Source organism: Haemaphysalis longicornis, unplaced genomic scaffold, assembly GCF_048455015.1.
Source record: "Haemaphysalis longicornis isolate Haplotype H1 unplaced genomic scaffold, Haemaphysalis longicornis Haplotype H1 scaffold_3, whole genome shotgun sequence".
In the NCBI taxonomy this organism is placed as follows: Eukaryota; Metazoa; Arthropoda; class Arachnida; order Ixodida; family Ixodidae; genus Haemaphysalis; species Haemaphysalis longicornis.
The window spans coordinates 36,165,075-36,187,273 of NW_027526335.1; the positions used below are offsets into that span (position 1 = coordinate 36,165,075).

The following is a 22,199-nucleotide window of genomic DNA, read 5'->3' on the forward strand; positions in this document are numbered from 1 at the left end:
TTCATACTTGGCGCTACTATGCAGTTACCCAACTACAAGCTCATTTGCCATGGCACCTCCGTTGCTCGCTACTGTCCCTCGAAACAAGCATGCCGCTTGCGCTTCCACTTTATCTATGCCTTACTTCTGCGGTAACAGCTTCCACTGAAAGTCAAATGATAATACCAAGTCGTCGTGTATCAGTTCAGACGAGGAGGACGCTTCGAATTGGCCTTGAACACAGGCACCTGTTCACTGGCCAGTTTCGGTTTCATACGAGGGTATTTCTGGAGGTCTAGTGTCACTACTTAGTAGGGCTGTCTATTCTGACAAAGTCTCCAACAGCCTTGTATTGGTTTCTTTTCGAAATTGTTAGGTGGCGCTGCATTGTAGTAGTAGGCTCGTAGTGCTGAACTCGCTTCATAGCACAACGGTGGCTTGGTGAAAGCTTGCTGGGCACAATTCTAGTGCATCGTACCTTATTCCTGCAAGCAGGGCTACCATAGCGAGCTACCATAACATGATAATAAACCGCAAATGAGAGTTCTGACTGATAAGTGATCCAGAACGTCAACAAGCATCCACCAAAGAGTTTGGTTTTCAACTCCAAGCAGATTTTTTCGCATTGCTTGCTTACCTTCAATATTGGGCTGGTCATAATCATTGACAAGGTATTTTACATCACATGGAGGCTAATTGGGACCTTTAATAATGTCAAACCACCAGATTTCTCCTAGAGTACCATACAAAATAGCAGAATTTGAAATAATGGTTGGGCTTCACCACAAGGCACAGGTACCACGCGTGCTAACATTTTCTTTTATATCTGACAAATTGTACAGCGAAACTCAATTTTTTTTCGAGGACGGGTTTTTGAAATGTTTACCTACGAAATGTATATTCTAAATTTTTCTACTACTGGTGGTTTATTATACACAACTTACTTTTTTGTATTTTTTTCAAGACCTGGACAAAGATTTCGAATGCAATAATTTTTTTCGCAATAATTATTTATGAAAACATAAGCGCGTGGAATCATCTGCATTTTATGTCACTGCAATGTGTGCCTAACCAATATCTATAGCACAGAAAAAATGTCTTGTTAGACCCCTCAAAATTGCTCAAATTACCGCGGTAACGAAAGAGTTAAGAGGCAGTGTTTATGGACCCATTCCTTAGCTCGGCATGCACCTGTTGGCCGCTCCCAGATGGGCGCAGCCGCGCAGCAGCAGTGTGGGCAGTGTTAGTACCAGTGAGCACTGGCCTGATTGATTGATTGATTGATTGTAGGGTTTAATGCACCGACGCAATCAAGCGATGAGGCATGCCGTAGTGGAGGTCTGCGGATTAATTTTGACCACCCCGGCCGCTTTTCTGATGCGAGGCCTGCTCTTGTGCCGCGCAGTGCTGCAACGACCTGGTCCAGGAGCGGTTCTCGCCCGAGCTCAAGTATGATGTGGCCTTGAAACTGGCCGCCCTGCACATCCACTTGCACGCCCTCGGCAGCGGCATCCAGGGCAAGCTTACCATCAAGGCTGTCGAGTAAGTGGTTGGGTTGCACTGCATGGGAAACCCCCCTGGGTTGCAGGCAGGCCCTTCCTTTGTCGGGGGTTACCACCCATGCGGAAACAGCACTCCTAACACCATCGTCGCCGTTCAGGCCTACCGTGGGACGAAGGCCTTTCCTGCAGACTTCAAACCGCCCTTATCCTGCTGCGTCATCCAAATCTGTTCTTAGTCCGGAATTTTCTCATCTCAGATGTAATAAAGCGAAACCCCGTTAATTTACCCCAAGTCAACCAAAAGTTTCTTCAAATAAACCTGAGTTCAAAATAAAAAGTTCACTTGATTGGAGCTATAATGTGCAGTGTGACAGGTAGAAGTGCATGCGTGGCAAGGCAGGGGTAGCTTGGTGGCGGTAATTATAGACCAGTGGGCCATTGCAGACTGGGGTGGACAGTTTCACGCGGGAACTTCCCACCCGGAGATTATGAAAGAGGCTGGCAGGTAGCACAGAAGAAGACACCCGTACTCTTTGAGTAGCATGCATAGAGGCCTATGAGCACGTTAGCCTTGTGTGGCGTCCGGTGGAAGGTGTGACACCCGGGCAGGTGCAGCGCCTTTACAGGCTCCTATGCCTTGGAGGGCTGCAGTTGAGCGTGGAATTCTTGCTGCAGTGGCAGCCCCCCCCACAAAGGCAGCCCCTCTCCTCTTGGGTGTTCCATTGGTGTGCCCCCCTCTCCCCTTGCAGGCGGGAGAGCGGCCTGAAGCGGTTTGTGCCGGGCTCGCTGCTGGAGACGATGAAGCGCAAGGAGCTGCGGAAGCTGCTGAGCCACTTCCTCAAGCAGAACCAGGCGACACTGTGCGCCCCGGGCCAGAAGCAGCTCTCGCCCCTGCAGGCCAAGCTGCACTACCTCAAGGTCATCGGCGAGCTCGCCAGCTACGGGGCCAAGCTCTTCGCCACCAGCACCAGGGTATGCACGCTGCCGCACTGCATTGGCGCAGGGTTTGCACCTTTCGTGACAGCCATCGGGTTTCGTTGGCACCTCTGGTGGGATGCAACCCTCTCAGGCTCGCCGATGGTCCAGGTGCAAGAATGTGTTTCATGCGTGCGCATCCACTCGTGCTGCTCTGCATTGGGGCTGCCTGTGTTTGGTCACTGGTTCCTGTTTGGCTCCTTGCAGGACTCGAGCACAGAGACCGGATACCTGATCAGCCCCAAGTTTGGCATCAGCCAGGTGAACAGCGCTCGGGGAACAGTGCCCATTGTGAGTAGTATGCGCTTGGCCCCTTGCGCTGACTGGGGCGAGGTCACGAGGGCCTGTCTCTCTGGTTGCAGCAACCGGTCACCCTGGCTCAGATAGCGGAGGTGTCTTCGGTGACAGTCACCAGGGACGACGACCTCGCCTGCAGCGTCGAGATCAACATCAAGGACCCCGACAAAGAGGTTGGTGGCCGTGCAGTGACCGTGCCACTAAGGAGCCTGCTTTTCCTGGCTCCGTGGCAGTGGGGCCGGAGGTTTATCGACCCGTGTGATCGGCAAGAGACCGGCACGCGTGCCACTTGCACTCTTGTGCACAACCAGTGGGCTCTGCCTTCTGCCTTTCGTACGGGTGCCTAGCTTGGCACCACTGCTAGTGGGGAAACTTCACTGCCTGCACATGCGATGTGGGGGCCTGGTCAGCGGCAGCACCCTGCAGGGGCCGGTCGGCAGAGCAAGTCCAGCGCAACACTGAAACAGCCAGCCGCATGCACTTCTCACTGCTCCCACGTGGTCTGGAGAGCAGGGCAAACAGGCGTGCAGCTGAAACTTACCGAAGGTTTTCTCTCCCCCATAAGCAGCATCCAGCTGTAGCTTAGGTAATTACCCTCCAACACATTCACGCCGAGTGTTAGAGATTGGCCACGTGGTGCCTTTGCCGGCTGGGCGGCCAATAGATCACACCTGCACGCATGTGATGCAAATGAGAGAGATCATGAACGCGGTGGCCGAGACAACAAACATCTTACTGTGGATGGGACACAACACGCACGCATTACGAGAGTACAAGAGTGCGCAAATGATATAGGACGCATAAAGGCACTGTGCATGTTATGGTGCACACAGCTTAGTCTGGGTGTGGCAGCGCAGCCCTTGCTGGTCAGTGGCTACACCAAATCTCCAGTGCGCAGGGAAGTTTGTGCAGCCCTGTCTCAGCCCGACGCTAGGTGGCCAGTTCAGCCGTAACTGCAAACCGGGGTCCCCTTGAGACCCACTCAAACTTGGGTCCTGCAGACTAGGCCTCGCTGCTCACGGGTGCTTGTAGTACCGTATTTGCACGAATATAACGCGAGTTTTTTTTCGAAATTACGTGCTCCAAAACGCACCTCGCGTTATATTCGGAATCGAGTTCAGCCACGAGGCGCGCGAGTCTGGAGAAAGTGGAGGAAGTCATCCCAGTTGAAGGAAACGAGAAACGGGAACATCGCGCCAAGTGAAAGGAGGAAAACCGAATCTGTAAAGAACTCGTCGCCCTTGTGACGCACACGCAAAAACGCAAAAACACGGCACGAGAGGAGTGCGAGGGCGAGGCGCGAGCGGGATGAGGGAGAGGGCGAGAGCGAATGTCACCCGGTCGCCCCTCGCCGCTGCCGCCGAGGTAAGGTATTGTGTTCTGCACATCGTCAGCGTCGCGCCAAACGGAACTCGAATTTCTTTGTTCCGCGTCTGTTGAAGTGCTTTTTTTCCCCGTCTTCTCGTCTCGAGAGTCGTTCGCGTTTCGTGTGTTACGCGCACCCACGGACCTCACATGGAGAAGAGGACTCAGTACGACGCATCCTTTAAGAAGAAGGCAATCCTCCTGTCTGAAGACGTCGGCAACTCGTGTGCCGCGCGACGCCTCAGAGTGAACGAATTGACGATCTGGGGATGGAGGAAAAACCGCGATCGGATCTTCCGTGCCGCGCCTACTCGGAAGGCCTTCCGTGGACCGAAGAGCGCTCGTTACCCTGATCTAGAAAAGGGACTCGCAGAGTTCGTACGGGAACGTCGCGGCCAATTCTTGCCCGTGAATGTGAAGCGAGGGAGCTTGCGCGAGAGGCTGGTCTCTCTCGCGACACCTTCAAGGCTAGTCGCTCTTGGGCCCAGAAGTTCATGCGTCGCGCTGGTTTTTCACTTTGTCGGAGAACCTCAAAATGCCAAAAGCTCTCAGCCGACTACAAACAAAAGCTGATAGCATTCCAACATCATGTGATCCGCTTACGCACAGTCTGCAAGTACCTGATCGGTCAGATCGGCAATGCGGACGAAACGCCGATCTTCTTGGATATGCCGTCCAACTACGCCGTGGACGTTCGTGGAACGAAGGAGGTGCGCCTCCGTACAATGGGGAACGAGAAGACTCGAGTGACGGCGATGCTGGCATGCACAGCTGACGGACACAAGCTGCCGCCCTTCCTCATCTTCGAAGACAATCCCGAAGAATGAGATTTTCCCTCCCCGCATGCACATCGGGTGCAACGAGAAGGGCTGGATGGACAGTGCGATGATGCTCGAGTGGCTTCGCGTCGTGTGGGACAACCACCCGGGTGCGGCGTTGGCGAAGACGTCCATGCTCGTGCTGGACGCCTTCAGGGGACACTTGACTGACGAAGTCAAGAACGCCATCAGGGAGGCCAAGAGTGACCTCGTGGTGATTCCCGGGGGCATGACTTCACAACTGCAGCCTCTCAATGTTTGCATCAACAAACCCTTCAAGGATCGCGTGCGAAGAGAGTACGAGGAGTGGCTGGCCGAGAATAACAAGGTGCTCACACCGACGGGACACGTCAAGCGGGCGTCGATCTCACAAGTCGCCCAGTGGATTGCGAACGCATGGGAGGCTATGCCGCGCTCAATTGTGTCACGCGCCTTCCTCAAGCGTTGCATCTCCAACAACATTGATGGCACGAACGACGACGCAATCTTCATGGACAGCGACAAAAGGAGATCAGCAGTGACGACGAGTAGAATAAAAACGAAAAACGTACGTCAACGTTCGGTCTCTTTTCACTTTTTTGTGTTCTCAAGAGTTCGCGTTATAATAGTAATAATATTTTTTTTTTCTTTTTTATGCCATCAAAATCTACCCTCGCATTATATTCGTGCAAATACGGTACTCGAGAGTTGGGCTTGGGCACTTTGTGATGCCCGCCGCTCCGAACCGCTGCCCACAGACGAAGCCCTAGCAGTCTCAAGGCCTAAAAAAAAGTCTTGAAAAGAGTCTTGAAAAGAGTCTTGAAAAGAGCCTTGAAAAGAGCCTTGAAGCCTTGAAGAGCATTCTTAAAAAAATTGCCCCCACCTCCCCGCGAGGGGAACCCTGTGTAGATGCGATGCATCGTGGGGTTCACTTGGTGTTTCCGTTGGATTGATTCTGAAATCGCGTGAAACGTGTTGGGAACACGTATGATTACCGTAATTACCCGATTCTAACGTGCACTTTTTTTTCCAGAAAAATAGGTCGAGAAATCGCATGCGCGTTAGAATCGGATACGAAACTGAAGCTGCCGAAACAACGGAAATTTCGTCCCGCCCATCGCCATCGCCATCTCCATCGCCATCTCTAGATGGTGCCAAAGCTTTTAGCAACGATTTTTCGGACGCAGGAAGCATAGGCTCCAAGGCTTTTCTATCGGCGTTCACACAAACCGTCAAATCGTTTCACTTGCGTGCTTAATAACAGCAGTGGCAGCAGCGGCTCTCACGCGTTCAAAACGAGTGGTCAGCTCGTGCGCCTCTGGAGAAGCTCGCAGGATGGGCGTGCGAGGCGTGGGCCACGATCCCATCGACCGTGGTTGAACATCCGTTATGAAGTGTGGCATTGCGAACGTGCTTGACGCCACCAAGGACGAGATGATGTGGTCAGCGGAGAGCGACGAGGAGTGAGATGAGTGACATAACTTCGAGAAATAAATCTCCCGTTTCTCTCGCATTCGTTTTTCTTGCTCACAAAGTTCCGTGCGCGTTACAATCGGAGGTGCAAGTTTTTCCGTTTTTTTTTTTGCCGGGAAAATCGGGTGCGCGTTAGAATCAGGTAATTACGGTATTATGTTTTATGATTATTATTATGTTTTATTGGCCAATCTCTAAGTGGTATGCTTGGGGCTTCGCTGTCGCAACGACCTTTACTCCATCATTGTTGCTGTAAGTGGGAGCTTCTTTTCTTTTATTGAAAGTGTTAATCATTGCCCCATCATGCGTTGTATCAGTAGCTTCTTGATGTAGTTTGAATGAGTCAAGGATATAAGGCACGTTCGTAGCTTGATTCTGTCTCGGTTTTGTGGCGCAGTGGGAAGAGCACCATGTACCCCGCGTTCCGCCCACAGGGTCGTGGGATCGAAACCAGGCACCGCTATTATTTTTTTTTATAGTGTAGGGGGAGGGGTGTGGACGGACAACAACATTGATGGAGGGACAAGGCGAGTGAATGAGATGCAGTCGCATCTAAAAGAGGACTTAGCAGGTAAAAGGTATGCTAGGATATAACAGAGTACCCTACAAACAATTAATTTATGAAGTAGAGGGGGTAGAATAAAAAGTTTTGGAAAAAAAAGTGCAGAGAAGGCAAAAAAAAAAATTCCCCCGCATTTCCCCGAGGGGGAGAGTGTGAAAGTGCGAATGCACGGTTGTCGGCCCGCTTGCGGCGCTTGCGCTCGGCCCCCGCAGCCCACCCCCTCGCCGCCTTCTCTTCCATCTCTTCCATCGGGTTTGTAGTATCACGTGTACACCACGCAGTTATCAAGCCGCTATAACGCCGCTGAGTCGCCAACGCACGCCGCTGACGACGTAGTTTGAATGCGTTAAAGATATAAGGCGCGTCTAACACTGATATCACCGTCGCGTCTGTGGCTTGGTCGGTAGCGCGTCGCGCTGCGGCCCGCAAAGTCCTCGGATCGAAACCTGGCGCCGGATGCTGTTTTTTCTTTAAAGAGCACTGCGGACGCCGCCGCCGACGCCGGCGGTGGATGCTTTGGGGTCGCTTATAAAGAGCATTCGCTCTTAAAAAAACTGCGAAAGCATAGAGATGCATGTGGTGGTATGCTAACCAAAGCAGTCACCATGATAAAGTATTCAATGCTGAAGAGGGCTGAAGAAAACTGAAGGAAACCAGCATCGACGTGTGTACAAAGCCCGAGAAGCTACTTTGCTGAGCTGCCATTGGGCAACACCCACTGAAGGTGGCCAAAGTGCTGAGGCATTTTGATGCTTAGCACAAGTACATGCTTTTCACCACGCATTAAAGATTCCCAGATGGCCTAGCTTCACGTGTAGCCCTCCAACACGACGTGAGGGTGTCGGAATTGAATGAAAACCGGAACGGAAAAATGAAGAACAGTGGTTATTGTTTTGTTCAAAAGTAAAACCGGAAAAAATGTTTCAGTTTTCGTTTTGAGTAGGAAGTTCAGGTATTTCAGTGGTCAGGGGTACCTCTGGGCATGATGTGGTGGGAAGGAGCCAGTGCTGGCTTAACTCTTTCATTACGGTGGAAAAACGGCCGATTTTGAGTGCTTCCACAAAACTATTTCTTTCTCTTGAGCTAGTGGACACATTTAGCATTGCTATGCATGGAATTGTAGCTTATAGATTGCTCTTACAAACACATAACAGCAGTTTTGTGAAAGGTACAGTTACTTACAGTTTATTAGACAAATAATCAGAAAAAAATGCACAATAAAGTATACACGCAACATATATAGGCGATTGTAATGAGCCTAAAAATTATTTTAGGAATTCTAAGATATACAAATTGTTCCTACATTTTTTGGCTGGCGATGGCCTATGGCGCTGTAAGGAAAGAGTTAAACGCGCTCTACATGGTGCGAATTTACCTGCGAATTTGCAGCTGCTGCGCCACTCGTGTGGCAAAACGAGCGGTCTTCATAGCTTCAGCAGCAACAAAAATGGATCGTTTTGCCACACGAGCAGTGCTGCAGCTGCAAATTTGCAGGTAAATTTGCACCATGTAGAACCGACTTTTTAGCATACCTGTGCAAACCGTGAGAGGTGGGGGGGAGGAGGGCTTGTGACAAGTTAGGATAATCAGTATGTCAGGGTAACGTTGATATAAAGCACAATGATATAAAGCACTACCGAAGTTATGTATACGAGGGGCAGAGCAAGCAGAACTACAAAAGTCAATTCGTAGTGCAGAAAACAAATTGGTTGATTGTAATCTCATTGTTTGGAAATATTTGTACTAGGTGTTATTCAGCTGAAGATGTAGTTACATTTCAGATGCTCACAGGACGCCCGCATTCCAGGCATCATAGCATTATCTTCCACAGTGTGTATCTGTCGCACCGAAACTTAAACTGAAGCCAGTTTATCAGGAACCAATTTGGCAGACTGGCGCGGAGCACTTCGCTCTGCCAGCCCCCTAAGAGTTGTCCCCCATTGAGCTGCCAGTTCTCAAAGTGCCTGTTCTTTGGGTGGAGCAGAATCTCAAGTTTGGACTGGACGACCAAGACACGGCTGAGCTGGTGTTTGTGCTCAAGGGCTACCACCGGCTGCTGGCTTCGCGAGACCTCCCCGTCCACTGGGAGACCGAAGACCCCTGGAAAGTGGAAACAGGTGAGCCACTGCTCCAGCCCTGTTGCCTCTCCACACTCATAGGAAACATGGCAGGCTGTCCTTGCAATGGAATCCTTATCAGAGCTACTCACTCACTGCCCCGAATGGAGTGGACGTGCGTCTTGCACCCGCCACTTCACAGTGCAGTGACGGGAGGATTTTAATCCGACAACATTAAGGAGCCTGTGCTGCAGAAGGTGCGGCGGCGCGAAAATCATGGTTGGTTGATGTCCAGGGTACCACCTGGCACCATCTATGTGCGACACGACACACTACATCCTTCTCTTTGCACCCTGTAAAAAGTGAGAACACGTGCTTGCTCGCATGTATGTTTTAGAACTGTCAGTGGTGCTTTTGCGGCTGTTTCGTGGAGTCAAGGTGTTGCTGCAGATATTGCAGTGGAATGTTTTCACAATAATCGGGGCTCACTGCTTCTGAAGTGCTCGCTTACATTCTGCAGAAGCCAGCTTGGAGCAATCGGGAAAAGCTGGGTACGGGCTAAACTTCTTTCTAGTACTTGGGCGATACTTGTCATCATTGTTTTTGTGTGTGTGCATGAATTCAGAGTGCCGCTTTAACTTGGGGAACAATGTTCATCATTAGCGGTGGGCAGGAGTGTGGCTGGCGCCTCCGGTGAGCGGGTGCAGCGAGTGCAGCCAGCCGACCCCCTCTCTCCTGTTTCAGCACCCTGCTTCCACGGCACCCACATCGTGTGCCCGACCCCGTGGAGCTATGCCCCCTCGGGAGACCTCCAGAACGGGCCTCCGACCGTCAAGAGCGTCGACCTGGCCCTGCCCCCTCCACCCTACGTGCCGTGCGAGGTGGGTCCAGCCTGTTTCATTCTGGGTGGGCAGCTGGCTGGGTGGGCAGCAAAGCCCGCTGGTTTGTAGCAGGCTTTTGGTCAAATAGGGAATGCTTCCGCCGAACTCCTGCGGGCAGTGTGAGTGTGGTGCGTGGTCCTGCACTGGAGGAATGCAGGGAAGCATGTGTGCAACAGTGGCTCCATTGAAAAACACATGGTTGACACGAATGCCCTCCGCGTCACTGGACATGCTCAAATGCGATTCGCTTTTGCCCCACCTTCGGAGCTTGCCTGGCTCGTGCCTGTATTGTAAGAGGCATGTAGGCACCCGGCCAATAGTCGGCTGATTTGGGACTGCGCCCGCAAGCAGTCGATGCTTATGTCAACACCACGCCAACGCGAACTCGCCAGTGCTTCAGTGTCAGTCTGCACGCATTCTGCCAACCCGTTCGTAGACCAATAAAAGTTGTAGCACAAAATCGTGAAATCAGTATAGAAAAAATTGCACAAATACAAAAAAAAAAAAAAAAAACTAAAAAAAAATTACACTCGTGCTACCAGAAATTTGAACTTGCGAATTGCGAAACAACACACCTAGTGTTTCAGGCCACTCGGCCAAAGCAACAGCACTCTCGGTGGTTGGAAATATAAAGTATACATCACATAGCCCGTCTATTTCTTTAGTTTCAGCATTCCCAGAAGCTGAGATAACTATTTATAACACTTGTGCAGTAAGCGTCTCTAAATTCTCACAAATGTCTTATCTCCAGCGACTGCATTTCTTAGGCAGAAAAGCAATCACAAATGTGTAGTTGTGCTGCTGACCGCTGTGCTAGTTCACCCAGCCCAAAAAGTGCCTCTCGCACCTTGGATTTACGCATTATAATAAAAGTTTCATCTTGCATGATTCTAGAGGGAGCTGCGAGCATGTCACTATCAGCATCTTTAGTTTTTTTGCACAGCCTGCCGTGTGTTATCCTGCTGTGTGCTTTGCGTTTTACAATACCAGGACCATTAGACTGCTGTAGCTGACTGAAAGGCATGTTGCATGTACCTTTCCCACATCTGCATGCGCTTGAAATAGCTTAACTCTTTCGTTACGGCGGAAAAACGGCCGATTTTGAGTGCTTCCACAAAACATTTTTTTTCTCTTGAGCTACTGGACACACTTAGCCTTGCTATGCATGAAATTGTAGCTCATAGATTGCTCTTCCAAACACAAAACAGCAGTTTTGTTAAAGGTACAATTACTTACAGTTTATTTGTCAAGTAATCAGAAAAAAGTCCCCAAGAAAAGTATACGAAAAACACAAATCGGCAATTTTGCAATCATCAGATAAGAAGCACGTTTTGTTTATAAATACAGCGCGGAGTCACAACGAAATTACCTGCCAGCGCTTGTTGAAGTGCGAGGCACCCGAACCGGAGCTTTGTCATCCAAACTGAAATCTGAATATCCCACATCGTTGCTTGACCCATCACTGCTGCTGGAATCAGAAAAATCGACAGCAGGAGCTGCCGAAGTGCTTGCTACAGCAGTCCGACTGTGCGGAGCGCGGCGCGAACCCGACGCCATTTTCCTCCTAATCCCCTCTACCTTCGGTACAAATTTCTCTTGCTGCACCGCCACCACACGCGACACATAAACAAACGAAACCAAAACTGAAAGAGAAATTGCCAATGAACACACCAGATGGCGATAGTTGTCTGTGGAGCGCGGGTTTTAGATTTTGCAGGAGATTTAAAATCATCGGAAGCCAGCTTCCGATTACCTATGGCGCCGGAGTGAAAGAGTTAATGATTTCGAGTAAATATACAGAAGCGAGCAGAAATGCTGTCATACCAATGTGAGGGGAAGATGTTACAGCACCACAGAAGTGCCCGCAGCCTGGACAGGTCGGGCTCCATCCCCATTGGCATTGTGCTTTACTTCGACAGCCTCATTAGTCATTAGCGGTACTCGATGATACTCGTGGTACACGAGTACCACGAGTAAGAGGTAGAAAATAGAAGGGAGCACTTAAGTGTTGGGCCAAAGCTTACTGCTTGTCAGCTATGCCTGTGATATACATAATGCCACCGCTCATTAGCGTATCAAGTAAGGTCCCCTGTTTAGCTATTGAAGCAGTGCAGCGTCTTCTTCATGCTCAAATGTCTGACAGTACGAATGTGTACCATGTATCGTGCACTACCATTTGTTGCAGCTGCGTTTGCTGACAAATGAATTAACTTCTTAGGAACCCCCATGTACATATCCGTATTTAAAAACGTGTAATTTTATTCAGTCCTTATTATTCTTATTTTAATTTCATTTGGCATTTGCTCACTCCTGAGGTTGTGCACGTAATTTCCGAAAACATTTTCTGACTGTTTTTCACTGAGTGGGCGAAGTTATGAGTGCGGTGCAAGCAACAGAGATGCAGAGGCAAGAGGACGCAGCACGAGCCCTGGCTCTTGTCAGCTGCTCAGTGTTGAACCAGGGTGGAGATGGAGGGGGTCCTTTTCTTGTTCTGTGCGCAGCTGCCCCCCGACCGGGGCCTTTCGCGGAGTGGCTCGCGGGAGCAGTGTGCGCCCTCGTCGGGCGGCCTGGTGGACCACAACATGAACGAGACGGGCCCGCTGGCTCCCCCCGCGGTGGGTGGGGGCGCCCCCCGCCGGGTGCTGCGCTCGCCCGTGCTCGGGGGCAAGCAGCTGGAGCCCCGCGCGCTGCTCTCCTCCAACGGCCACAACCCGCCCTCCGACTCCTCCACGGCCGACGACGACTCCGAGGAGCACTCCGTCAAGTTCGACATCATGGACGAGGACGACGAGGACGACGAGGATGAGCAGGAGCCGCCCGCTGTGCTCGAGGTGGGCGAGCCGATCCAAATTGAGGCAGCAGCTGTCCTGTGTGCCGTTTTGTGTCCTGGGAACCCTCTGGCATGCTTTTTGGGCACCGCTGTGTCATTTAAAAGTGCACTCGGCTTTAGCGTATTCTCAATTGAGGAAAGCTGGCACTTGTCCCGTGCATGCCAGTCCTTGGTATCGCGGTTGCGAAACTCCCCATAGGCCTCATGCATTAAAAAGTGGCCCTATGATTGGTCCACTGTTCTGGATTTTTACATACGGTGGCGCCATCTGTTCTTGACAAAATAAACTATACAACGTCACTCACGGCATGACGACCTGGACGGAAAATGGTATTTGGGTGCTTACGTAGATTTGTTGTGCCGAAGAAGCCCAACGTACTCAACTACGCAAGTGTTTTATACGAATTCAAACCAAGAGTAGTAAACAAATGTGTAAAAGAATGCGGCCATGTGGTCACTGAGATGCGTTATCGCCTGCGCATTGTTGTCTGCTGCGCGTCATCTGCAGTCTTTCGGTAGGTAAAAAAAAAAGCCAAAAATTCGCTTCGACAGCGTTATGCAAGCTTGAAAGGATTATTTAGAGTAACGTAATCAGCTATTGGATTAGTTTTGGCTTACAGTGTGACGTAGGCCGAGCGACAACAGCAAATTTAGTACTTCAGATCGGACCTGTGTTGTGCCGTAGTGCCTGCACGAGTGCCAATCAGTCAAGGCTGTTGCGCAGGCGCATATACAATCGCAGCAAAAAACCGCAGTTAAGGAAGTAATGAAGAACTTAGGAAAGTACAAAAATAAAACAAAGTATGCACCTTTTGTACAAAAATTAACGTTAAATTGTCAGTTTGAATAATTAGTTTCTCTTTTTTTTTTTTTTTGGATAGTGCGTAGCGTGGCGTAGGTAGGGTAGCACCACCATACGCACGATCCAAAAGAAGAAAGGAGGGAGGGGGGGGGGGGGGGGGGGGGGGGGGCAGGTGCGGGCCCCTTTTTTTTTTTTTTTTTTTTTTTTTTTTTTTTTTTTTTAAGGCAGTTTTGCAACTGCCTACCTCGAAGATCTCTGGTTACGCTCTACTAGGGGTGCTCAACTTAGTGTGAACCGTGCCCCAATGCCGCTCCCTCGTTTCTGGGTGGGGTCTGCCCCCGTGGGCCCTCACTTGCCCTGAGCAGCAGCTCTACTTGCAGGTGAAGAACGAGGAAGTGCTACGGCGGGTGTCAGAGATGCGGCGTATGGTGGCCGATGCCGAGATGTACCTGTCCTCGGACGGTGGGCTCCCCCCTGTGGCCGGCGAGTCCACCAGCTGCAGCAGCGAGGAGCGGGAGCAGGCCCCCATGATCCGTGCGGCCGACTCGCTGCTGCTGCTCACACAGCTCGACGAGGTCTCCGAGGCACTCAACGAGGTGGCCGCACCGGACGAGGCGGCCAGCGAGTCGGACACGGACAGCTTCAGCACCCCGACCCAGAGCCCGCTGCACCGCACCTCCCGGCTGGCCTCGGAGCCCGCCGCTGCAGCCAAGCGCGGCCGCAGCGGCTCCAGCTTTGGCCTGCACAGCCCCGACATGCTGCCGGGCATGGCGTCCGGCGACCGCGACCTCCTTGAACTGCTCAAGCAGCTGCAGTCGAACCCGGACATCCAGCTGCCGTTTGACGAGGGCACGCTGTACCTGGACCCAGACATCATTGACCTCACCATGATCCCGCCACCAATGACGCCGGACATAGACGCCGTGGGAGATGTCTCCTCACCGGACATGCCCCCAACGCCCTTCCTGGACCGGGTGCTCCAGTCGCCACTGGGGGCCCCGCCAGGTGCGTGGCCTTCTCTGTTTCCTGGGCAGCTGTGCACGGCTAGCATCGGAGGATATGGTTTCGCATGGGAAAAAGAAAAAAAATTTGCCTCACCTTATATGGAACTAGCACATGGACTTTTACCTTGTTGCCTCAATCACACAAAACTGATTTCGTTATGAAGCTGAGCCCACTGGCAATTAACTTGATTTTCACACAGGATTTGTACCTTCTATCTGGACTTCATAAATAAGTGGGGTCTTTGTAGCAACGCCGTGATAAGGTTGGGATGAATCTGTGTTTCGAAAGTGGAATGCAGTTACACAGTGCTCTCCAATTTATGCAGTGCAGACTAGTGTTGCACTGCAGCCTGGCAGTAAGTGCAGTTGTGAGCCTCCTGTGGCAACAAGAGGACTGCGTTGTGATTACAAAAGAGCACAGCTGCATGCGCCATTGCAAGCTCATAGGCACACTCTAAACACAGCGCGTTTTGAGCCTTACAGGCCTGGAACAATGCTTTACCATGTGATTCACTTTTCTTTCGCCCTTCGTGGTCACACTACAGGAGAGCATGTTGGGGGAGGCAGTGTGCTCTCCCCCACTTGCACAGCATCCCCCTTTTGCACTCTTGTGTTGTCTTTTCTAGTCCCTGCCCTGCCTTTTTTTGCACTGAACTGTACATAATGGTCCCTCTTGTAGTGCAAGTGCGTTAAGGTGCAGGTTGCCAAATGTTCACCCCTAGTGTGCCGGGCTGCGCGCACTGCCGGCCACCTGTTCTTACGCTTTGTGCTCCTTTCACAAAATAGCATCAGAGTCCGTGCCAAAGTGGGGCCTCTGCCACGCCGTTCAGGGCTTGCAGCCTTCCCCCACATCGTCTGCAGAGGGTTGCGTATTTGGAGCAGTGATGCTGCGTGGCTGCCTCTTCCAGGGGCGAGAGCCCCCTTCCCTCTCTCCGCATTGTGCTGCTGAGCCCAAGGATGCGGGTTCGATTCCCGGCCGCAGCGGCCGCTTTTCTGATGGAGGCGAAAAGGAAAAATGACCGTGTGTACAAGATTTCGGCACACGTCAAAGATCCCCAGGTGGTCAAAATTAATCCGGAGCCCTCCACCACGGCGCGCCTCATCGCCTGCATTGTGTTGGCGCGTTAAACCCTACAATCAATCAATCGATCAATCTTTTCCCAAGCAGCTGCAGTGCCCCCTGCGGCAGCGGACTCGGCCCGGGTGGTGGCTGAGCTGGAGGAGCTGTGCGAGGCGCTGACGGAGTTGCGGGCCTCCTCGGTCGAGGAGCCACGGCCCCTGGCGGAGCTGGAGCGGTTTATAGCGAGCGTGAGTGTGCCCCCGCCCCCGACGGGGGACGAGCTGTTGCTGCTGCCGGGCAGCGCGGACGACGACCTGTCCGCCTACATCATCCCCCCGCCGCCCCCGAGCTGCGAGGAGGAGGAGGAGCAGCGGCAGGTGCTGGCCCGCTTCGAGCGCGCCTCCCAGGACCTGCGGCGCCTGATGGCCGCCCAGGAGCCCCCGCCCTTCCAGGGGCTGCGCGTGCTCGGCCTGCTCGAGCCCAGCCCCGCCGAGCGGCGCCCCCGCCGGGGCTCGGACAGCCACACGTACGAGAACTGCGAGCTGCCTCGGCTGCAGGAGACCCACTCGGCCCCGCAGCTGCACAACGGCGGCCTGGCCGAGGACAAGCCACGGGTGCCCCCACGGCTGCGCAGGGGGGCCGAGCCGCCCCGGCGGGACCGCACGGGCAGCTGCGACCAGCAGCGCTGGCAGGTGGCTCGCTCCCACTCGTGGACCAACCTGCACGCACCCCTGCTCGCCACCCGCAGGGGCCCTGCAGGGAAGCCCCCGCTGCCGCCCACGCTGCAGCAGGTGAGCTACGCTTCGGAACTTCACTCAGCCTCATTTCAGCCCCAAAAGACGTTTTCGAAGAGTAGTGAAAAACTGATATTTCACGCTAAAGGGGCGTGTAATGGGTGGGAGTGATGTAATGTGGGTCAGCACTAAAAACATTTTTAGTGTGTTAACTGCCTGTTACCTTTTGTGGAGAGGGGGAATCGTGGAAACCGTGAGCGACCGGCGAGGAGGCGCCTTCCCCCTCGCTCGGCAGCCAGGTGTGCGTTCACGGTGACATCATGAGTGACGCGGAAACCCAGCCATCCCATGGGATGGCGGGGTGAGTGACATGAAGTCATTCGAAGAGGTGACAATTGATGCGGGAAGCCAGTGCAGCGAGACTCAATGGGGCGGTCAGCCAGAGGAACAGGAGCGAAGGGAACTGGGCTCTTCTTAGCTAGCCTTGACCAACATCATCCTACGATTCACGCCCAAGCCAAATGGCTTTGGACGCGAACCATTGAGAGACCCCCCTGGAAGAAGGGAGCGCTAGGGTGGTTTGGATAATAAACAACCCCCTTGAAGATTTCCGTCTGTCGGCCTTGCCTCTTGCCTGCCTCCCATTTCGGCGCTAAAGCCACGGCTGCCAAGTGTGGAGGATTCTTTGAGTGTGACCACACCAAACATTTTCAAGTGACGCAGTCAAACACAACTAAAGACCCCTCCACAATTGTCCAGTCATGTGTCATAGTGATGGGTTATGATGGGTTAATTTGTGAAACATGTTAAGATAGCACAGCAGAGACAGGACTACAAAGGAGAGACTACATACAAAAAAAGATACAGAAACAGTGCATCTGTGAACATAGGTGAAGCAGTCGGGAAAAATTTATCGCAACGAAGTCAGGTGGGTCATTTTCTACGCACATGGAAAGTGCGCATTCAGATAACCTATTCCTTTTTCTGCAAACTAATAAATGCCATGCTTACACAGCTATCACCTGCATTCACAATGCACCACCACAATTCATGGTTAGTTAGTTCGCCAGCTGCCAATTGCACAAACAAGGTTTTGTGACGTCGTAGAAAACTTTCCATAAGAAAACTTTGGCAAATTGGCTGGGGATTCACGACTGCTTCACATGTTTTCTTTAATACCTCTATTATTTGTTGGAAGTTTGCAATAAAATTGGTATCATTGTTAGCAGAACAAAGCAGTCTTTCTAATGAACCAAACTTGTATTTCGTCTTCATGGCCCTTTAATTTAACAAAACAGCCAATTCAAAGACAAGCATTGCATTGTGCGGCGAAGCTTAAAAAAACACGTGTGTCGTGCGGCAGAAGATAGTTTAATTATAAGATAGCATTTTAAGATAATTTAAGGTGGCATGCCCAAATCAAGAATTGCCATTTTGCTTTATTGGGTGGGTTGCGCTCAGACAATCCTCTACCTGCGGCTGCCGTGTTTACGGCGCCTAGGTGGGAGGCAGGCAGGAAACAAAGGCAACCAACGCAAACCTCCAAGGGGGTCTATTATCCAAACCATCTTAGCGCTCTTGGGAGTTCTTCCGGGAGTTTCTCATTAGTTTAGCGACTGAAGCCACTTTGCTTGGCCGCAAAATGGTGTGTACAGATTTGGTCAAGGCTAAGGGGCCATGAAGACGAAATGCAAGTTTGGTGCATTCGATAGATTGTCTCGTTAGAATCATGCTGGCACCACTTTTAACGTAAACTTCGCTCAAATAAGCTGTATAATTATTAAGAAAAAAAAGGGAATGGCCATGCAACCCACTAGCTCATTTTCCGCAATAGAACCTATGATGTCATGCCAGCCAGCTCTGCGATTGGCGGAGGCCGGAAAAAGCAAACACAAATTAGGCAGGACTTATAAGCTTGCCGAACGAGCTATTTGTGCTTAAATTTAGGGCACATTCTTTTTATATCAGTAAGAATGCTGGGACAAACAGTCAGTGAATGAATGAATGAATGAATGAAATCTTTATTGACAACAACAGGTGGAAGTTACGAAAGCTCACGTAAACATAGAAGTACCGATGCATAGTGCTGTTGGTACTATGCTTCGTTTAGATGCACAGCACTGTGGGGCTTTGGGTTTGTCACAGACGACAGAGGCTGATTGACGCAAGTGACGGTGTCTTGTGTCTATATTTGTCGAGCAAGCACCATGTTTCATGAAACGATTATTTTCTTCATTAACAAAAATAAGCCAGGTTTAAATACGGTCACGGACAAACCAAAGGCAGAAAACAGCTTGCCCCGGTGTGGTGGCGCCATCTAGGTTGGCCAACAGTAAGCAAGTCTCGGCTCCACACCAAGTTTAGCTGAAAGACTTGCTCTTATGATGTCATTGAAAATGTCGTTCAAACACATGTCTTGGCGCGAGAATCAAAATTTAAGCTTAAAGGAGTACTGACACCAAATTTTGACGCCTAAAAAATGATATAATTGGCTTCAGTAGTTTGTACAGATGCCTCACAGAAATTTTTGCAGCGATCCGAGGCCGGAATCACATCTAAAATCGATTTTGATTGTCCAGGCCGCGAGCTTCCACAAATCGGCAGCACTAGCGAAGTCGCTTTCGGCGTGACGAAACATCGGCCTGCGTGTCTGGCCGGTTCAGGGTGACGTCATATAGCCGTTTTCGGAACCGGAAACGATATCCTGCGCTGCTGTTGTCGGTGGTATTCGTTTGGGCAGGAGACGTGGGCGTAGCTGTGTGAGCAATGCTTGTAAACGTTGCGTGTTCGACGTCTTTGCTCTTCAGTTCGTTGCCGGCGCATGGTGTTCGGCATTGGTGCCGAAAACTGCGTGGTGCCGGCACCGCGCGGTGCGCGATGTCAACGGGCACCGCGGCGACGCGGCGGTGCGCGTCGCCGAGCTCGCCCAAGTTGTGCTATGGCAATCTCGCGGTATGCGAAGTACTGCTCGTGGAAGCCTGTCCGAGCAAATCCACGATGACGCCAAGATGCATTATTTTCCACGCGACGACATGCAGCGCTAAACGTGGACTGAGTTCGTGCGCGGCGGCGGCCGCAAGAACTGTCGCCCAAACCAGCGGGCTCGGTGTTGCTCGGTTCACCTTGGGTGTTGGGAACTTTAGGCTTAGTATCGTGGCGACTATTTGATCGCTGGTATCTGTAAAACTGCGAATGACCATCCCTTACACAACTTTTCACCACACTATCATCCCCTTTTTTGCATATGAAGCTTTATTTTGGCAATAATTTCCGTTTCAGCGATCGGTGACCAAGACATCTGCTACGGCCTGTTTTGATTCTAGCGCGCAGGTGGCGCCATCTTTCGGCCGCTCGCCGCACCGCGGTGCCGGCAGTGCTGGGTCGGAGCGCTGAACCTCCGCTGCCGGTCAGCGTAGGCTTACCATCGCGGCAAATATCTGAACGCCACTTTTAAATTCAGCGCTGATAACAACCCCTAGCACAATTTTTCAACACACTAACATCTACTTTCTCGCATGTGGAACTTCTTTTTCGCGATCAGATTGATTAGAAGAGTGGCGACAAGCTGTTGCTATCACGGTCTGTGCCGGTTCGAGCCGCAGTGATATTAAAAAACGAACGACGGCGAAGACATCGCCGGCCTAATCACCTGGCCGAATAAAGTTGTTCTGTCTGTCGGGTGGCAGCGACTCATCCGAGTCTGACGATTCAGACGACATGTCGACTGTGCGGGCGAGTGCGGACCATGTTCAATCGTAGCAGACGATGCGGCGAACGCATGGAGGAAAGAAAAACGTCCCTGACGTCATGGGTGAGACCGTGACGTAAGGCTGGCCCGCTTGCAGGCTGGCCTTCGAACGGTCATTTTCCCGCGCGGCGACCAAATTTGAAATTGGTTGCAATAAACGTGCTATAATTAATTCTGTGTTGGTGGATGACAGCTTTCGGTTCCATTTCCGTAATTACTGGGCCAATAGGTATTCTTTACAGCATAAAAACTGAAAGCGAGAAATTTCGTGTCAGTACTCCTTTAAATGGGTTAATTTTGCAGTGAATAAAGCATCGTTCGCCTCCAGACAAGCGCTGGGGGCACTAGAAATACGAAATCTCTTGAACAAAACAAACTTGTATTTTGTCTTCATGGCCCCTTTAATGCCCTGTGCTCCTGCTGCCACCTTCAAATGGTGTCTGCTGTGTTGCGAGCTCACCATACCTTTTCACTTCTGGGAGTGGCGTCACGTAGCTTTCCCCGCCGCTGCATTAAACGGCCAGGTTTCCGCAAGACCCGTGACATGACTGAACGTGAACCTGGCTGCCAAGTGAAGGAGCCATCGCCATCGTACTGGCTGATTGTGCAGGAAAGCAGGTTTCCGCAATTCCCCCTCTCCACAGCTGTCTGCTTTTGCCCTTTGTGTACAAAATCAGCCAGGCCGAACCTTTTGGGTGCATGTGGTAGGTTCAAAGTGGCTTTATTCCTCAGCGAAACCGGCGTTTGTTCTTGTATAATGAGCCAGCTTAGCTAACGCTACATACAGTAAAATCTTGGCACAATGAACACCACACTATGAACTTTCCTGATTAACAAACATTTAAATCCCACCCTGACTGCTTATTTAATATTGTACAATTTAAAAAAATTGTACACTAAATACAATGTATAATTTAAGTAGATTTAATCTACAATTATTTCACTACTGTGTACTTCAGAATAGCGAACTTCTCAAAATAACGATTGTTTTATTTAATTCCGCGCTATCAATGCCCTAGTACTACAAACTCATATTTTGAAGTCCGGGGATCCTTAGATTTCAGTGAAACAATTGCGGCAACCGGAGGAGTAGGCTAGCAGATGACGCTGCAAAGCGCAGTAAGTGGACGCCTTGCAACTTGCTCCGGTGAGAGAGAGTCAAAAAACGAAGCTGAGTAGCCCAGATGAGTACTGACATTCATTCGTCGTTTTTGCTTTTTTTTTTTTTTTGTACATGGCAGTATTATGATCAAATGATGTGCAAAGAAACCTGTAATGTTCCCCTCCTCTTATTTCACTACTGTGAAACACAGGAAAAATGCACTTGTGTAGCTTCAGGCTCCTAGACACCAAGGTGAAGCTTTTTTTTACAAGAAGGCAATAACATGAGACTCTTGCTGAGCTAGTTGGCCCTGCAGTGCATCTTTTTTTTTTTTCCCTTATTCTGGTATCACGTCTTTTTATAAGTCCATATTTGACGCAAACTATTCTTTGGGAAACCAATATTTTAGATTCGTGTGTGCAGGGACATTTGCGGTGCATGTGTTACATTTTTAAGGCAAAGGCCTTAAGCGCCCTGTTCTGTGAAAAAGTATTTTTGTTGTCCAGTCAAGAAAAATGGTTCCCACTTTACAGAGTAAATAAATAATAAACATCTGTGGTCTGGTGGGATTTGGACCCGGGTCCCCATAGTAGCAGCAAACTGCTCTACTGATTGTGCTATTCCAGCACCGAGGGAGAGACTAGAACAAAAGTTGTCATTGTTGTGCCTTTTTTCATGCACATGCCCACTTGGAAGATTGGCTCGGAATCGGGGGGCTGAGGGGCTAACGTTCCTGCTTCGCAAAATTCACAAAACTGTGAAGTGGAAATGTAAAAGCTGTAGAATAGTTCGTGCTGCATGAATGTGATGGCATGTGAGTAGAACAGCCATGCAAAACCCAGATTCTAAGGAGGCTGTGGTGTGTGCCAGCCGCCTACGTAATTAGCACAGTAAGATAAAGAAGTGAAAGCAAATAGGAAAGGAAGCCAATCGGAAGTAATTTTCGGAAGTGGGACACCCCATTGCTGCAGCATTAAGTAGCGAATGCCTCAAAAACTGTTGATGTTGGCGGGGCAGCAGAGCTTGGTTCA

General features: G+C 50.8%; 1 protein-coding gene across 3 annotated transcripts in view; it reads left to right on the forward strand.

Annotated features, from left to right (window-relative positions):
- Nucleotides 1-22,199, forward strand: part of LOC144174294 (uncharacterized) — a 59,190-nt gene that overhangs the window by 35,156 nt on the left and 1,835 nt on the right. For all 3 annotated transcript variants that reach the window (XM_077702914.1, XM_077702913.1, XM_077702915.1), the window contains 9 exons: nt 1,385-1,521; nt 2,231-2,453; nt 2,664-2,747; nt 2,819-2,926; nt 8,935-9,067; nt 9,752-9,888; nt 12,390-12,719; nt 13,901-14,525; nt 15,693-16,375. In XM_077702914.1, coding sequence (XP_077559040.1) covers nt 1,385-1,521; nt 2,231-2,453; nt 2,664-2,747; nt 2,819-2,926; nt 8,935-9,067; nt 9,752-9,888; nt 12,390-12,719; nt 13,901-14,525; nt 15,693-16,375 — 2,460 coding nt within the window. The remainder of the gene's footprint in view (nt 1-1,384; nt 1,522-2,230; nt 2,454-2,663; nt 2,748-2,818; nt 2,927-8,934; nt 9,068-9,751; nt 9,889-12,389; nt 12,720-13,900; nt 14,526-15,692; nt 16,376-22,199) is intronic.